Here is an 18,343-nt window from a genome sequence, read left to right on the forward strand (position 1 = left end):
TGTGTGTGTGTGTGTGTGTGTGTGTGTGTGTGTGTGTGTGTGTGTGCGCATACATGCATGCAAAACATGTGAGTGAGTGCTGGAGAGAAACAGAGAGAGAGAGATAGCATTGACTATAGTCTCATATTCACAGCATACAGCACATGTGCGCTCGATAAAAGGGAACGTAAAACATTATTTCCAGTCTGTGATTCTCCAAGCAGAAAAAAAACAATGTAAACAAAGTTATATTTCAAGGAAACACATTGATTAATGCCTTTGTCCTCTTCAATGACACTTCTGTTTATGTAAATTACAGGTGTAAAGTTTAATGTGATGCTACTTTAATGTTTAATATGTGTATCTCATAAAGATTTACTTTGTGTCAGAATTATACTTTAACTCTAAATGACAAATACAAAGGCATTATTGGAGGGTATGATTTCTTAGCATTATCCATGACAAAGAGGCTGCAGTGTGTGTGCATGTTGTGGTACAAATAGATAAAACAGATAAAAAAAAGTTAACAATTAACATTCACACAATGTGACTCTGTGCCCCACATTGCACACTATACAGTGTACTAATTCTGCGTTTTGAGATTATGTAACTGTCATACCGAAGTGTGCTTGATTTTTAAGTGTAGTTTTGATGGCTAAAAAAGTCCCATAATGCAACATACGAAGAGGAAAATAGGGGAGACTGGTAAAAATAAATAAAGTTAAGTGACTGCTTTGGCAACAATTTAGAAAAAAGAAATTAACCTAATTTTTAAAATATTTTATTTTTTATTTACTATTTGGGAAGTTTGAAGTTTAAAAATGGCATTAATCCAATCTCACTTTATCATTGCCGCATTTCTATTTGAATAAAATGTCAAAACCATTTTTTTCTTGACAAAACATTCTTAAGGCACCATGGACGAGAACTTTAAAGTGCTAGGAAAAAAGAAATATGAACGTCTACAATCCCATGACAACTCAACAACTCGTGATATGACTCCCTAACAGCTGCTCAGTGAACTTGTGCTGGGACTGTTTTATAAACCACTGTATCCAAGGTCAAGAATGAACTTTCAATCTCTGATGAACTGTATGCCTTTGGGACACAATAGCTACTTTTCTCAGCTAAAGTTGCTAAGATAACTTATTGCTAGGTATGCTATCTGTGTGGGAGTGGGAGTGTGTTTGGCTGCACCCTCTGAACAAATAGAAAAAAGAGATATACAGTAAACTGAGATTCCGGCAGGAAAACTACTCTGAAAGTAGTTACTGTGGCAAGACTAATTGATAGGCTAAATGCTAAGCTAGCTACTTCCTTAATGAAAACACAAAGGTTTAAACTAATGGCCTGGAAGAAGAAATTTTAAGTGTTTTAGCTGCTTGGTCAGAAATATTAATTTTTAATATAATCAACAAAAAATAGAAGAATTGTGTACCGTAACCTCTTTTGGTTATGAGGTACTTTGAATGATACAAAATTATTTGGGCCTGGGACTGTTGAGAAATGTGACTAAATTAAAAATATAAAACCAGCTAACCTCTGCATCCCTCTGTGGATGCAGTTGAGACCGTATGTGTTGTGTGTTAGCATCTGTAAAGTTCCTGTTTATCTGGTGTTTAATTCAGGAGTTGAGGATTACCTGTTCAGGAAGCAGGAGGGTAAGGAGAGCTCCACAAGTGTGTGTTTTAACAGCCTGTCAGGAAAGCTAACTTTATGATCCGCTGCTGAGTTTTAACAGACACTCACTGTGAATATTCAATCAGAAAAATGTGTCTGCTAGCTAATGTAGGCTGACAGCAAGGCAAACCTACAACCAGACTGATGGGGGACTTTAAATCTCAGGTGAAAGGTGAGAGTGGTGAGGATGTGCTCTCTTCCTCTGTCTGTCTGTCTGTTGTGGTATTCTGTTTGGAGCATGTGTGTGTGTGTGTGTGTGTGTGTGTGTGTGTGTGTTGTGGTGTGTGTGTGTGTTTGTGTGTCTAGATGTTAGTACAGGTAGTGTGTGAGAGGTCTTTAATTAGAGCAGAGCAGGAAGACATAGCTCAGAGACACACTAAACTTAAGTGTGTGTGCGTGGTGTGTGTGGGTGTGTGTGTGTGTGTGTGGCAGGTGCGTGTGTGTGTGTGTGTGTGTGTGTGTGTGGTGTGTGTGTGTGTATGCAGGTGCGTGTGTGGTGTGACGGGAAACTTCCTGCACACGTCAATAGTTTCAGGGTCCATCTTACTAATCATGGTGTGTGTGTGAGTGAGTGTGTGTGTATGTGTAGTGTGTGTTTGTGTGTGTGTGTGTGTGTGTGTGTGTGTGTGTCTGTGTCTGTGTGTGTATGTGTGTCTGTGTGTGTGTGGTAAAATGAGGCTTCATGAATCCCCAAAAAGTACAGAAGTCATTTTATAAATTCATTTCTCCGCCAACTCCATCAACTAATCGTCCACAGACTGTCTGAATAGGTTTATGAAACGCACACAATGCTGCTTACGGTTGTTGTAACACTCTGGCAACACTGAGCCACATGGCTAAAAGTGAAGTGTGTCTAGCCAACCATATTTAGTTGCTGGGTAGGTGGTTTGTCTCTGTACTGGTTTAGACTTACATAACTAGTTTATTTGTCTCGGTTATTCCAGGTTTCTCCTCTTTGCTTGATGTCAATAGTTCCCACCATCGACCCAACTCATTTTTAATTTGGATACGTTTTTGCTCCAACCTCTTATAATCTCCTATGAAGCCCGCAGTGTGCCACTAAAGTAAAGTTATGTTCTGAATGAAGCATGAATTTGTTTTTCTTTTGTAAAAAGAAAATACATTTTGTAAAGTGATGAAAATAATGACACTAAATAATGACAATTACTCTGTAGTATTAAGGTTGAATGTTAGGGTTAAGGTTAGGGTACATCATCTTACATTCTTTATGCTTTCCTTGTTTTAGTTTTAATGGTGAATTATGTTGTACCAATACAATTATTAGTATTATTTTGAGATTATTGGGGTGGAGTATTGCAGTTTTTTCCAAGTCAAGAGAAGGGTCTAAACAAAATAGTGTTGAGGCGCTTGCCTTTTTATGAAGTGAAACATAAGATTCAACACTGATAGTTGTATACAGTTCCTTGTAGCATAAGCATCTAAGACATTGATTTGCTAAATTTGCATTTGAATGAGACTTCCATAAAGTCAAAAGATTAGATAAAAAGATCATGTGGAGTAGTGGCCTGAGAAAATACTACAGACACCCGTGTTAACAACAGTTATTTTTTCCTTTTCTTTTTTCACAGCTCCCATGTGTTTGTTCAGCCATGCTTCCTGGGTATGGATTCTCACCTTTTCCTGATTTCCAACCCCACCTTCACGCGTTCCGCTGCCGAGGAGAGAGTCCTAGCATGTGGATCCCTTGCTCAGGAGAGTCCCAGGCTCTGAGCGAGGCCCAGGAGGACAGGCCTCTACTGCACCCGTGCCACCACAAGCACGTTGCCGTGTGCCAGCAGGAAACATTGGCTTTTATTGAACTACAACCACCAGTAACTCCTAAACTTAACAGCCTTGGCTCTCAGAGGCCAACTGTTATTCCAGAGGCACAACGCACAACACACTCCCTGCCCCTGAATGGTTTCAGACACACACTAAATGAACTGAATGACATGCAGAACAGCTGTCACAGGACAGACAATGAGCATGTGGCCCTGTTAAATTTGAACTCTCATACACCTGCGGGTGACTGTGAGCTTGAAGGCCATAATGTTATCAGGACTGAAAAACCACATGCTGTCACAACAGTATGTCGTCCTCATCATGCAGCTCTTAGCCTGCCTCTGCCGTTCCCTCTGTCCTCTCTATACGCAAACCGAGACTCCTGGGAATCTCAGATACATTGCTCCCCTTCCTCACCTACAGGTCCTGGGTTTCAGAGCCCAGACTCCTGCCGGCTGCAGAGGAGGACATCACAGGGTTCACTGAAAGAGAAGTCTATCCGTGAGTGTGCAGCTTTTTTTCACTATGGACAAAGTTGACATAACAAGTCAGGCTTTAAAAGCTTTTACATGCTTCCTCTTAATTTAATAAAGCTGTTTTCTTGTTTACAGGGCGAAAGGTGCAGGTTTATTCCCCAGACAGCCAGAGCGATGAATCTCTCAGCAGCCCAATCCTGGACGCAGACTACATCTTCCCAGGACCTTTTGCGTCTTTCCTGGAGGAGGACCTCAGTGGAGTATCTTCCCTGGAGGCCCTTTCAAGCCCCTCATCCACAGACGGTCTTACAGATTTGCCAAACCTTGGTCACGATGATATTTTTAATCTTCCTGCAGAACCACTGCAGATAATAGAGGACCCAATGCCAGGGGTAGGGGAGGACAGCGGGAGTGTAGAGACTTCAAGTGCCACAGGGGGGAGCTTTTTGTCGCGCGTCGGTCGTCATGGGGATCAAGAACGGCGGCGCTTCTCAGCTTCAGAACTGATATCTAGACTGCAGCTGTCTCAGAGGAAGAGCTCCTTCACCTTGAAGCTGGGGAAGTCGCTGTCTGCACGGGTAGCCTCCAGGGACAGACAGAGCTCCAACAGCCTCAGCCCCAACACTGACAACAAACATCATGGTAACATTTCTTTGAAAGCAAGTCCATAAACCTAACCCTATATGTTACAGAAAACAACCAAGAGCATATAAAAACCCATTAAAAATAAATACCACAAAGTCAGGTTCATTGTCCTGCTCCTTGAACAAAGGCAAAATATGTAAGCAGATAGGTGACAAATGAAAGGGAAAAAAAGCTGTGAAAGTGCTAAGTGTAACGGTTAACTACTTCAGTTCACATCACTCAATATCGAACCTTGACCATCTGCGCTGTTGGATAAAGATAGAGACTTGTGAAAAATTGGAAAAAAATTGGAATTCTAGAATTCTCAAATTCTCAATTATTACTCTAGTGCTGAAACAATTTTCTTTTTATTAACAGATTAATTGTAAATGAAAATAATTATTTGGGGTTTAAGATGCTGACTCTATAGTCACCATGTGTGCAGCTCTGGACCTTTGTTGCATGCCATCTTCCTCTCTCTTTCCCTCCTTCTCTCCTGTCACCTGTCTTCTCATTACTCGTTACAGGGTTATGTGTCTGAAAACATATTAAAATATATGTTACTCCCAAAGTAACTGGGTAATGTCTATATGTTTGGTAGATTAAAAAGAACCAGAAGAAACAAATAGGTGAACTGTGATAAAAAAAAAGAAAATACAGCCTTAAACAGCTGGCTATGTCAAGAAGCTGTTACTGGAGTTTAACCTTTGAAGAAGTTGTCCCTAGACACCTAGAAAGCTTAAAACGGTGTGTATTGTTTTATGAACCTTTATTAAATGAGGTCTATTGCTTCTTCCCTGGACATAGTCTCGCATTGCCAGACCTCCCTCCACAAGGCTGTGGAGGAGGGTCTGGCTGGTCCACACAGCATTCCAGGATGGGAGAGAAACATGCTCTGATTTATTGGCATTTCTTTAGACCCATCACAATCATCTGGGGCGGCACTAAGCGCCACACAAAGAGACAGAACAGACTATTCAGATTGGACAGATAGCCTAGCTAGTTGTCTTGATTTACCCTGCAGAGATCTAAGGTTAACCACAGTCCTCATAAATCGACCAGAGTTGAAAATGCTAACACAAAGAATGCAAGAGGCGAAATTTCCGGCGGCACTTGAACAATCTTGAAGGTGGAACGTCATGGACATAGACTACCTTGGACCTAACCTCTAGAACTTCTGATTTTCAATCTGTTTAGATAAGTCCAACTCCAAGCACCGCAGCTCAGGAGGCTCTAGTGATAGCGCCCCCCACAGTCCTGTAGGACATGCACCTACTCTGCCCAGCAGTGACAATGGCATGCCTTTGCATCGGTGGAGCACAAAACTCGGGTAAATACGGATTTGAAATATTTCCACACATGAACCACAAAAATTATAGAACATGCATTGATGTCAGTTCACTTTATCTTTCACAGAATGCGAAAGAAATCCATAGAGGAGGACTTCTGCACGCTTCCAACTGTTGCTAGTTCGAATCGCTTATCACGGTTTTTGCCTAGTTGTAAGTTTCCCTGAACAATTTGTCTTTTTTTAACACACGTAATTAAACCAAGACTTGATTGGATTTTTCTGTAACATCCCTCTTCACTTTCCTGCAGCGATTTTGTACCAGGAGTACAGCGACGTCGCCATCAACAGAGAGATCCAGAGGCAGCAAGGGAAGGAGCCAGGCACAGAGGAGGAGGGCCTCAGGGATGAGGGGTCAGACGGGACCCCGTCTCCTTCTAATCTGTCTCCGTCCAGCTCCTTTCGCTCATCGCGAGGCTCTGCTTTTGCACTGTGGCAGGACATCCCCGATGTTCGAACCAGCGGCCAGCTCGACAACTTCAGCAACGAGGAACGGAAATTACAAGAGGTGGATGAGACATTGCAGACCACCACAGCTGTTTGCTGGTACATGTACGGTAGATAAGTGTCTGACATACTGTGTCTTCCTCAACTCAGGCAAAGTTTGAGCTGGTGACATCTGAGGCGTCGTACATTCGTAGTTTGACCATTGCAGTGGACCACTTCATGTTGTCGCAGGAGCTTGCAGAGTGTCTCGGAGCTCAGGATAAGCAGTGGCTCTTCTCCAAGCTGCCTGAAGTCAAAGGTGTCAGTGAGAGGTGACGTAACATGCGGTTGATGAGCCTCTTCTGCTCATCTCAGATCTTTATTTTAACATGTCAGCTATCATGACTCCTTCTCTGAGTTGATGTTCTGCTTACTGGGTGCCTGTAGGTTTCTTCAGGACTTGGAGCACAGGCTGGAGGAAGACATTCTGCGTTTTGATGTGTGTGACATCGTTTTGGAACACTGCCCGGCTCTGCGAAGGGTTTATTTACCTTATGTAACCAACCAGGCGTACCAGGAGCAGACCTACCAGCGTTTGCTGTGAGTTTCTGCTTTCATCCCATGTATAACATATCAGCAGTTTGAAACATATATGTAAATGTATCAAGGCACTATTTCTTTACACACACTTGCAGCTGTAGTGCATGAAATACAATTGTTTCCTGTCCATAATTCCCTCTAAGGGTGTTCAGGTGTTATTTTACACCTGCATGACTTAACTTGCAGAAGGTTCATCTACAGTAGACGAAGCTGAGCATTTTTTTCTCAGGGTAAAAAACACCCTGGAATTTAGACACACTTTCACTAAAAGTCATTAAAGTGTTTTTTTCTAAATGAACACGCCTTGTCCTCTCAGGCAGGAGAACTCTCGTTTCCCCGGCATCTTGGCTCGTTTGGAGGAGGACCCCATCTGCCAAAGACTTCCTCTGACCTCTTTTCTAATCCTCCCATTTCAGAGGATCACTCGGCTAAAAATGCTGGTGGAGGTACACCATTAAACATTCACTGCAGAATTCATGTTCACACTTGAAACCCAATTATGTGAAACTGTAAATGGGCTCATATTTGGACCAGCTGAGCAGCAGGGTGTTTTTTTCCCTTCACCAGCAGAGCATAAAAAGAGTATTGTTTACTCTTTTGGCTTGTCTTCAAAAACATCTTTATTTTTCAGAACATCTTAAAGAGGACGACACCAGGCTCCCGAGATGAGGACACTGCCACGAAAGCTTTCAATGAGCTAAAAAAGGTGGTGATTATCATCCGTAATAGCCAGTTGGATGAGTACCAGTATTATCACTGCTGAGGCACAACAGTAATAACCATGTTGGTATGTGTCTTCTTAGATCATCAAAGAATGTAACTCCAGTGTGCAGTCAATGAAGAGGATGGAGGAACTTATTCACCTCAATAAGAAAATCAAATTTGAGGGAAAGGTAACTGAATTTTTTGTAAATAATCTTTTTTTTAAATCTGCTTTGTTAACATGTTTCAGTGTTTCCTATTTCACAACTTATTTCCTTTCTTTGTAGATCTTTCCTCTGATCTCTCAGTCCCGCTGGTTGGTAAAACATGGTGAACTCCTGGAAGTGGACACTCAGACGATGAGTATTTCCGGATCAAAGCTCAAGTTGCCCACTAAGCCGGTGTACCTCCACCTGTTCAACGACTGTCTCCTGCTGTCCAGGAGGAAGGAGTGAGTGACATAAAATGAAAAAACCTGTAGCAAACAGCAGCACACACCACTCCTCTGAGATTAATAGTCTGTAAACAACACGTAGGCTGCAACAGTTTTCACCAGGATTATCTCCTTTTTCTACAAACATAAATCTACACCATTCGAATAATTTGACATATGCTACAACCACATACAGATTCTACACACACATGGCTTTAAAGATTGACCAGCTGGTTACTAATGTAAAAAACTAATAAGTAAACATCTTTTATTTCAGTACGTGGAAGTTCATGGTGTTTGTACACGCCAAGATAGGACAGCTGAAAGTGAAGGACCTCAGTCAGAAGCTGCAGGGCATCTCAGGCTTCATCTTCCACTTGCAGCTGTGTGAAGGCCAGCAGCTCAAACACCAGATTCTGCTCAAGTCACACACTGAGTGAGGAACAACACTCTGTCGACAATAATTTAGCTTCTGTTGAAACTGGATGCTTTAGCCGACGGTGCTATAACGGCCCTTTCTTGTGTCTATCCAGGAGCGGGAAGCAGAGATGGATCACAGCCATGTTTCCATCTGATCCTCGCGAGGACATCGAGCAAGCCAGCGAGAATGATGGTCAGTAGAGAGCTTTTGGTGAACTATGAATCTGTGTGAATCTTTTCATTCATCCTTTTCTTGTCTTTTCCTCTTAGATATATCCCAGGTTCAGTGCATCAAAAGCTATCAGGCCCAGGAGCACGATGAGTTAACACTGGAGAAGGCCGACATTCTTCACGCTAAGACCATGACAAGTGATGGTAAGAATTTGGACAAAGTCCTCTTTTAGATAACCTGCATTCCAACCTCAACCTGCGCCTACATTAGCATAACATAAAAAGTTAGGTCTGTGTGTCCCACTGGCCGTCCGAGCGTATGTGTAGTGGTTTGTTTGATGTCTAAGGTTGTCTTTCACCAGGCTGGGTGGAAGGCATCAGACTGTCTGACGGGGAACGGGGCTGGTTCCCCAAAACCTACGTGGAGGAAATCACAAGTCGCAGCGCTCGCCTCCGCAACCTCCGAGAAAATATCCGCATCAAATGTGTCACGCGGAAACTGGAGGGAGAAGACTAACCATTTTACTGCAATTGATTGTGTATCAAAGGGGAATTTCTGTTACTAAGTTGCATTTTTAAGCTTCTGGATCATTGATTTAATTTTAGATGCATGTGGGACCTACATTATAGTATGCAGGTGCTAAAACAAGACAAGATTTTTGACTGTGTGAGCATTTTCCTTTAGCAAGCTAGCTAATACATACAGCTTTTAATGCTCCTGTACATTTGAAGATGTCGACAAACATTTTTGTAACACTGAAGTTACTTTTTGCAGAAGCAATCACTTCATGCATGCTTTCTGTGAATGCAATCCATAACCATTTTAAATTCTGAGAAACACATGCACATTTACTAGCACAAGTAGTAATTGTAACCATATCCAAAGGTAAACGTGTATATTTCTTGGTTCTTGTCAGAGGAGAATGTGACTATATTTTTTTCTGTCTCATGTGGCCAAATGCCCTCTTAGAACTGTCTTAAAAAACTCAACGGAGTTATATGAGGTGCAAGAGATTCATTGATGTAATTTTACAACATCACAAAGGCGCTCAAGGCAGATCCTTCTTCTGAGCTGCGTTAGGACACATCAGAGGTCTTTTCTCTTTTGATTTTGTTCACACTGAGCGCTGCTTTACTGTCAGAAGGCAGATGAGAAGTTGCCATGTTGTGTAGTCCACTTATTCAACTAAAATGTACAGTGGTGGTTACGAGAAGAAATGAATGCCTGATGTGTTTTCCATCCAATTTCTGATTCTGATACACTGCAGTGCGTCAATGTGCTAACGTTTATTGATCATGTCAAGATGTGCGTTGTTTAAACATCCTTGCCTTTATTTAAGAGGACACCCTGCCTAAACGCATTGTGTATAATCTGTAGTAACAATTTGGAGTGCATGATAGTTGTCCAGACAAGGCAACTGACAAACAGTGGTTAGATGAATTCACAATACTACTGTAACATATATGAAGGACACAGTATCCTCTTCACATGGCCACACCCTACACCAATACTTTTTTCTGTTAGTGCCCTAATCTGATTAAAGGATTAAGAAGACCATATTCTATATTTTTATAATTGTCAACAAATCCCTTGAACAGACCAAAACCAGCAATTAATTTATCCTAAATCTGTGGCCAAAGCCTAATAGATCTCTGTGCCATGGAGCAACATTGTTACACTGGGTTACATGTTCCTTCATTACTATGAACACACACACACACACATGCACACATGCACACGCGCACACATATACACACAGTCCCCAACAAATGCACTATTTACTCCTGTTTGAGTAACATTTGCTAAAAACTACAGTGCCCAGCGGATTTAGGGAATGATTCAGCCTTTATTAAATATTGAAACAATATATTTGTGACTAATTTTATAGTTTTCTGTTGTAAGTAGGAACAAGCTGGGCTTGAGGCTAAGCTCCACACACAGGGAAGGCTGGTCAGACATTGTTGGTTTTGTTCCTTTCATGACATTTGTTACAAAAAAAGATTTAAAAAAAATAAGTGTCCTTTAAAACCCATCCAATTTACACCAATACCAGATTCACATTGGAACCCATTTACATTGACCAGTTGTATGGTAAAAGTGGAAGTTTAGCTTCACATGTATCTACTTTTAAAACTTTAGCCTCAGTTAAATAAAAGCTAGACATTGTTGCATTAGTCTAATCATACAGGATCAAGTAATAAAGTCATACACTAATCACTGAATCATAGGCCCACGTCCACAGCGTTCCCATCATTACGTGTAAAAATCCCCAAATGACCCACAGTACAGTGTAACTGAGCTGTTGTTAATAAACCACTATAATCAACATGCATATGTAAACTCTTCCAGTGGCACATGAAATGTTTATAACCCCTTCTTTCTATATCTGCATTGTTAGTTGTAATTTAAGCTGTTGCTGTTGCAACTTGTGTATTTATACTCCTCTAGCTGGTTGTTCTCTAAGGAGATTCTGATGTAAATGTACTTCACTGTAGATGGCTTTATGTATAAAGAAAATGGTTCATTTACTATTATGACTGTAATTTATATGAACAAAAGATTCAACAAATATTACATTCCATAACGGTAAACCTTTCAGTTTCATTTCTGTTACTACAAAAAAATATAAATACTGTAATACACTGGATGTTTGCTGGATCTCCTCACACTGTAAATGTTTAACCACTGAAATAAATACTTCCATTTTATGTTTTAACAGTTTATTGTGGAACAAGTCAAACATCTCTACAATCGCTACCTCTAACATTTCTTCAGCTTTGTTGCGGCCTTAAACTGGGTCATGACTCTGTTTCTGTTTGTCCGCACATGAAAGGAAACTATTAGTATCTTTTTTTAGTCCCTCAGAGGGTCAAATCCCCCAAATAAATCAATGTGGGGAGAATATTTCAGAGCCTCCTTATGTTTATTTTGTGGCACAATTAGACATAAAAGTAATATGTACATGCTATCTACACATTTTTTCATATTTATACATTACAGTCAAGCTTTTCCCCTTTGGATGAGTCAGCTGCCTCCATTGATGTGACATTGGTCGGCTGTTATTATTGGCTCCTGGGACTCCTTCCTGCTCCTCTGCAGCTTTGGCATGATTGGAGGTGCAGCGGGACTCACAGTAACGTGGCTGCTTCTGTCTGGCTGCAGGTCAAAGAGACAATCTTGTTGATGCAAAGTTGCTTCCCATTTAAAGGTATTCAACATCACCTTGGGACATGAATATTTCTGTTATATATTTCTATTTTTGTGCAAATCAACAAAACTTTGACTTTAACTTGGCTGTAAGTTAAAAAATGTTATCTTCCGTCGACCAAAACATGTTGTATTTCCTATAAAACCCTGAGGAATTTCAAAAGGATCAGTACTTCCAGCTGCATTTGCACAGAACACCCACAGACCAAAATTGACAAAAAATAAACTAGAATGCTTTTGATCTCAAACAAGTTTGTACAAGTTGATTTTCATTCCAAACTTAACCAAACCAGGAGCTAGGAAAGTTGATATGCAGCACTGTAAAACACTGCAGCATGCATTAAAAATGGTCAGCAGTGATGGAAAGGCACTGTATGTAGTAAATGGGCTAAAACAGGGGTTCTTAAATCTTAAACCTGCATTAACTGATTGCTTGGACCTCTGGTGGCAATACAAACAAAGAAACTACACCCAACATCGGTCCACTAAATGCATTTATATAGCACTTTCATACCTTACCTCCTCATTAACCCATTCACACAAACACACTGATGTAATGTAAGGTGCTTGCCTTCCCATTAGGAGCAACTTGGGGTTCAGTGTCTTGCTCAAGGACACTCCAACATGCAGACAGGAGAAACCAGGGATCTAACAGCCAACCTCAATGGATGACCGATCTATTGTACCTCCAACCTACAATCACTTTTTAAGTTCACCTGAATAACATACTTTAATTGGTACATCCTGAAGATACAGAGCAGCATTAGCATTTCTTTGGAGTAATGTACGTATGTATGTCCAATATTCACTCGCTTCGTTTTGGACTAACCCAACTGAGGGAAATATCTGGCGCTTGAGCTGTTAAATGCTCCTTTGACAAAGTAGTGACAAAGTCGCAAAGAATTTACCAACTCTGCCGTTCCCCTCAGCTCCATTAGGTCTTTTAGCTCATTGTTTTAAGGCCAAAACATTATTCTGATCCATTTTATATTCCTTCAAAGATATCAGACAGCACAGTTCTAACCTGTTGTAATTGGAACATCAGGTTCCGGTAATCCTCCAGACAGGTACAGGAGACTCGCAGGGGCTCCACCATATCACCTAAAACACAAAAGCATTTGGATGAAATACTTGTATTCCTCGCTGCACTTTGTTTTGCTATAATTCAATTGTACATTTAGCTAAAAATGTTTCAAAATGAATGTGTGTACAGTGTACCTATCAGCTCAAACTCCAGCCGCCCAGGCAGGGCTGACCTCTCCACTGCTTTGATGCTGTGTCGGGGCAACCTGCCCTGTTAGAGATGACATAGAAGAGAAGGAAATGCTTTAAGAAATGTTCACTTTTCATACATGATCATGATTGTACATGAAGAACCTCACAAGCTACTAACTGAAATGCATTGAATGACGTTGTAGGCGGCAGGTGTGAGTTACAAAATGTTCCACCCATGCTTTATTTCGTGTCTCAAAAGAACAAGCACTGTGTTGAGATTACCGAGACACATATTCATGCCACAGTGGTTGAGGAGGTATTATTATGGATTTTTCCCATAGAGTCATTTTACATTACCTCATATCTTATATTCAGACGCTTGTTGTCAACTGACAGTAGCAGGAGGTCTTGAGGAAAGACAACAATCAGTCTTTCTTGGAGTCCCTGAAAGAACAAAGTAAACAAACAATGTCACTGTTACTGTTGCATTAGCTGCAAAACAGGGGACAATTTTCTGTGACAATTAAAATAATGTTCTCTACAATATAGTACGGACACTTATATTTACCATATTTGCATGTGGCACAAGTATGCTGTTAAAGAACAATTGAAGTTTATCACAACTGTCTTAATTTTGTCCATTGTTCCCATTAGTAATAATTATATTGTACTCTCCGAGTCAATTGCTGCGATATGCTTCCGTGGCTATGTTGCTATAAAGTCAGAGGGGGCGAGAAACAATCAAAATTATTTGGCTTTATTGGGTTTTGTTGTAGCGTTATTTACACTACACTTACCATGTACAATGTTATCAGAATCAATAAAGAAAATGGCAAAATTACTCAAATAATACCTTAGCTGTAGTTAACTTAAGTTATCTATTAAAATAAAAGAATCATTTCCATGTTGATTTCAGATACTAGCACAGTTAATGTGTTAAAGAAATGACACCATCACTTAGAGCAGCTGCTACAGTACATGCTAGTTTGTGTGCCAGCAAGTCAAATTTAACATGATACCTGACTTGCTTAAAGGTCCAATAGTATGCTGATTATCAGATTCATACTTGTAGTTTGGGATTCTACTTGAACAAGTTTACATGCTTTGATGTTCAAAATACCTTTTTCATTTTTCTCATACTTTCTTTCTGACTATACCTGAGTTCACACTCTGTCTAAAATTTAGCGTCAAGCCAGCCAGGTCCAAAAGTAAGTAGTCTTTATGCTGACAATAAGTAATTCTTGTAATCTGTGCTAATTTGCAGATTCTTACATAAAGTGTGAAAGAGTATTTCTTACCTGTCTCTGTGTGTTGATGACATGGACGATAGATATGTATCCCGGCTGACCCATGTGCTGTATTGGCGAGCCCTCCCACTGCCATATGGGAGCTTGCAACAAGTACTTTTTCAGTTCTTCTCTTTTCCAGTGCTCATCACAGGGTAACTAGGGGGGAAATATGGTGTGTGATCAATTTGTTAATTACAACTTAACCAGGCTGCGTCTTCATGTAGAGTTGTAATCAGATGAACAGCAGTAAGTTAGTTATTACAAGATAGGAGAGCGCACAGTGGGAAGGACTAATGGGTTTTGCCAGTGACTTGTATCTTCTGTCTTCTATGTGTTGCATCCACTTCTGTAACTCTCCAGCACTGGAACACATAAAGATCTTGGAGTCCACCATTGGACCTGGATGAAAGAGGGAACAACATAAATCGGGCTCAGTACTTTACAATGTGGTGGTGTGTCTTAGCTGAACTTGAAAATTTCCACTGACTCACTGCTGATCTCAAACATGTGTGGTGAATGTGACGTGTCAGGGTCCAAGGAGACGATTTGAAAGGAAAGTCCAGAAAGGGGAAGGATGCCCTGCGAAATAATAGAACACAAAGTGTAAGAAGAAGAAAAATGCCTGTCATTGTGCTTCAGCGTCCTCCAATCTGAAAAGATTATTGTGCATTTGTATTATTATTGTCACCTTAAAAAGATATTGCTCATGTGTGGTTGTCTATTTACACATCCAGCAGATTTGGAGTCCTCCTGTCTTATTCCCTTACCTTTTAGTTTGATTTTATGCCTTCAGCAACTCCTGAGAAAAAAACATATTTATGTACATTTAGCTGCTAAATGCTCCACTATGGTCATCAGCTAGTCACTGTCTGTCTGCAGTCTGGTGCTGGGCAGGTAAATGACAAAGGGTTTATTAAAGGTTTTTCCTTGAAAACAGGTGCTTCAGTTTCTATGCTCCTCATATCGGGAATAAAGTCCCAGAAACCTGCAGATCTGCTGCTACTCTCAGTTCTTTTAAATCAAGGCTGAAGACCTTTCTTTTTGATGTTGCCTCTCTTTAAATGACTGTTCATTTCTTTAATGTTTAATTTATTATGCTGCACTGTAACTTTTATTCTTGTGTTTTATGTGTCTTAATGTTTATTTTAAACTGTGTATTCATGTGTTTTATCCGTTTGTATTTTTTGTGTAAAGATCTTTGAATTGCCCTGTTGCTGAAATGAGCTATTCAAATAAAGCTGCCTTGCCTTGCCTCGCCTTGCTTGTCGCTGCTGGAAATTAAGTCAATAAGAGTTCTGTAGACAAACAAGCTCTGTAGCGCTAAGGGGAACGGCAGATTTGGGTGATTGTTCTCTGTTGGTTCATCGCTACATTGACAACTTTTACATACTCATTTGGTCTGTTGTTAAATAAAACATATTTAACAAGTGCTGCTTTTATGTGTGGTAAAATCTTAGCCACTGTTTGACATTTAATTGTGTGAATGCAGCAGCATTTACAGTATTGTTACCCAATTCGAATATTAAGCTTTTTTCTTTTTCCGTTTAAATGTCAATGGAGCAATCTTCAAATTCTCTTTAGGCTTCCTCAACTTCGAAATGCTACTTCTCCCGCATACTTTCACCTAGAGATGTCATTCAAACTTTACCCTATTTACAAAACTTTTAGCTATTAGAAAAGTATTCAGCTTTTTGACATCTTTTACAGTTATCACGTCACTTTTAAAATGCAGTGCTTCTTTCAAGCTTTTTCTGCATTAATAATGGGTGTATATTGCATGACTTTTCTGTGAAGTTTGCATGTTCTCACAGATTTTCTTTGATATACTACACTATGACTTTTTTCGACATCCTATACTGTTTTTTTAGCATTTTTTTGACATGGCATACTATGTTGACATACTATACTATGATCTTTTTATGACGTTTTTTGACATACCATACTATGACCTTATTGACATATTATACGTTTATTTTTCATGACATTTTAAATTCATACTATGACTATTTTCAATATAATATACAATTACTTTTTGTCACTTTTTTCAACATACTATACTATGAATTTTTTTGACATGCTAAACTGACTCTTTTCAACATACTATACTACGATTTTTTTTATGACTTTTACATAATATACTTTGATTATTTTCAACATAATATACTAGGAATTTTGTATCACTTTTCTCAACATATTATACTATGACGTTTTTTGACAAACTACATTATGACTTTTTCCTCACATTTATTTAGAATTACTATACCATGACTTAAGCATTACAACCTGTGAACCTTGGTACTATGACTTTTTTTCCGATATACTATAGTATGACTTTTTGTGACTTCTTTCAACATAATATAATTTGACTATTTTTGACATAATCTACAAGGACTTTTTATCACTTTTTTTTGTCAACATGGTATAATATGACATTTTTTGATATGACCATACTATGATTTTTTTAATCACTTTTTTCAACATACTATACTATGACAGTTTGTGATGACTATGACTTTATCACTTTTATTTTTTCAACATACTATACTATGAATTTTTTTGACATTCTAAAATGACTCTTTTCAACATACTATAATATGATTTTTTTATGACTTTTACATAATATACTTTGACTATTTTCAACATAATATACTAGGAATTTTGTATCACTTTTCTCAACATATTGTACTACGACTTTTTTTGACAAACTACATTATGACTTTTTCATCATTTTATTTAGAATTACTATGACTAGGTTACTATGTACCAGGTAACATGACTTTTTTTGACAAACTACATTATGACTTTTTCATCATTTTATTTAGAATTACTATGACTAGGTTACTATGCACCAGGTAACATGACTTTTTTCGATATACTATAGTATGACTTTTTGTCACTTATTTCAACATAATATTATATGACTATTTTCAACATAATCTACAAGGACTTTTTATCACTTTTTTCAACATACTATACTATGACTTTTGTCAACATGATATAATATGACATTTTTTGATATGACCATACTATGATTTTTTTTTATCACTTTTTTCGACATACTATACTATGACAGTTTGCGATGACTATGACTTTTTTATCACTTTTTTGACACACTGTACTGAGACTTTTTTCGATATACTATAGTATGACTTTTTTATCAGGTTTTTCGACTTAATATACAATTATTTTATTGCTTTTTTGACATAACAGTCCATACAAACCACACTATTGCTTTTTTTCTTTTTTAACATACAGTACCATGACATTTGTCAATGTACTATACAATTATTTTATCACTTGTTTTCAACACAATCTAATTTGACTATTTTTGACATTATATACAAGGACTTTTTATCACTTTTTTCAACATACTATACTATGACTTTTGTCAACATGATATCAAATTTCATTTTTTGATATGACCATACTATGATTTTTTTTAAATCACTTTTTTCAACATACTATATTATGACTGTTTGTGATGACTATGACTTTATCACTTTTTATTTTTTAAACATACTATGACCTTTTTATCACTTTTTTCGACATACTATATACTATGACATTTTTCAACATACTTTACTAGGACATTTTATGACTTTATGTTTGACATAATAGACTTTCACCATTTGTCACATGATGTACAAGGAATGTTGTATCACTTTTCTCTGTGACTATTGTGGACATACTGAGACTGTTTTTAAATCACTGTTTTAGACATACTATACTATGACTGTTTTGAATGTAAATGTTGTCACAGTGGCTCAGAGGTTAGTGCAGCACCAAGTATTAAAGACTGTCACACTTAGTCCCAGTCGGGGCAGTGCCATTTTGTGTGGAGTTTGCATGTTCTTTGAGACTTTTTTTGACATACTATACGATAACCTTTTAGGACTTTTTGAAAAAATAAAATACTATGACTATTATCGACATGCTATACTATGACTTTTTTATCACTTTTTTGACACACTGTACTGAGACTTTTTTCGA

At 38.8% G+C, this 18,343-nt stretch overlaps 2 protein-coding genes across 4 annotated transcripts in view; one reads left to right on the plus strand and one right to left on the minus strand.

Annotated features, from left to right (window-relative positions):
• The window catches only part of arhgef19 (Rho guanine nucleotide exchange factor (GEF) 19), a 22,967-nt gene extending 11,617 nt beyond the window's left edge, over nt 1-11,350 (plus strand). Inside the window, exons 2-16 of one of the 2 annotated variants that reach the window (XM_032520411.1) lie at nt 3,249-3,942; nt 4,053-4,559; nt 5,739-5,871; nt 5,958-6,043; nt 6,141-6,397; nt 6,487-6,647; nt 6,763-6,915; nt 7,232-7,361; nt 7,547-7,621; nt 7,719-7,808; nt 7,905-8,068; nt 8,328-8,486; nt 8,584-8,663; nt 8,741-8,845; nt 9,004-11,350. In XM_032520411.1, the coding sequence (XP_032376302.1) occupies nt 3,270-3,942; nt 4,053-4,559; nt 5,739-5,871; nt 5,958-6,043; nt 6,141-6,397; nt 6,487-6,647; nt 6,763-6,915; nt 7,232-7,361; nt 7,547-7,621; nt 7,719-7,808; nt 7,905-8,068; nt 8,328-8,486; nt 8,584-8,663; nt 8,741-8,845; nt 9,004-9,158 (2,928 nt within the window). In that variant the 5' untranslated portion in view covers nt 3,249-3,269 and the 3' untranslated portion in view covers nt 9,159-11,350. Of the gene's footprint in view, nt 1-3,248; nt 3,943-4,052; nt 4,560-5,737; nt 5,872-5,957; nt 6,044-6,140; nt 6,398-6,486; nt 6,648-6,762; nt 6,916-7,231; nt 7,362-7,546; nt 7,622-7,718; nt 7,809-7,904; nt 8,069-8,327; nt 8,487-8,583; nt 8,664-8,740; nt 8,846-9,003 lie in introns of both variants that reach the window. The other variant, XM_032520412.1, reaches the window with a different exon arrangement.
• Nucleotides 11,033-18,343, minus strand: part of LOC116692265 (probable pleckstrin homology domain-containing family N member 1) — a 26,635-nt gene continuing 19,324 nt past the window's right edge. For both annotated transcript variants that reach the window (XM_032520422.1, XM_032520421.1), the window contains 7 exons: nt 14,845-14,932; nt 14,616-14,752; nt 14,363-14,509; nt 13,422-13,508; nt 13,068-13,143; nt 12,874-12,950; nt 11,033-11,798 (listed from right to left, as the gene is read on the minus strand). In XM_032520422.1, coding sequence (XP_032376313.1) covers nt 11,667-11,798; nt 12,874-12,950; nt 13,068-13,143; nt 13,422-13,508; nt 14,363-14,509; nt 14,616-14,752; nt 14,845-14,932 — 744 coding nt within the window. In that variant the 3' untranslated portion in view covers nt 11,033-11,666. The remainder of the gene's footprint in view (nt 11,799-12,873; nt 12,951-13,067; nt 13,144-13,421; nt 13,509-14,362; nt 14,510-14,615; nt 14,753-14,844; nt 14,933-18,343) is intronic.

The sequence above is a fragment of the Etheostoma spectabile genome, chromosome 7 (genome assembly GCF_008692095.1).
Source record: "Etheostoma spectabile isolate EspeVRDwgs_2016 chromosome 7, UIUC_Espe_1.0, whole genome shotgun sequence".
Classification (NCBI taxonomy): Eukaryota; Metazoa; Chordata; class Actinopteri; order Perciformes; family Percidae; genus Etheostoma; species Etheostoma spectabile.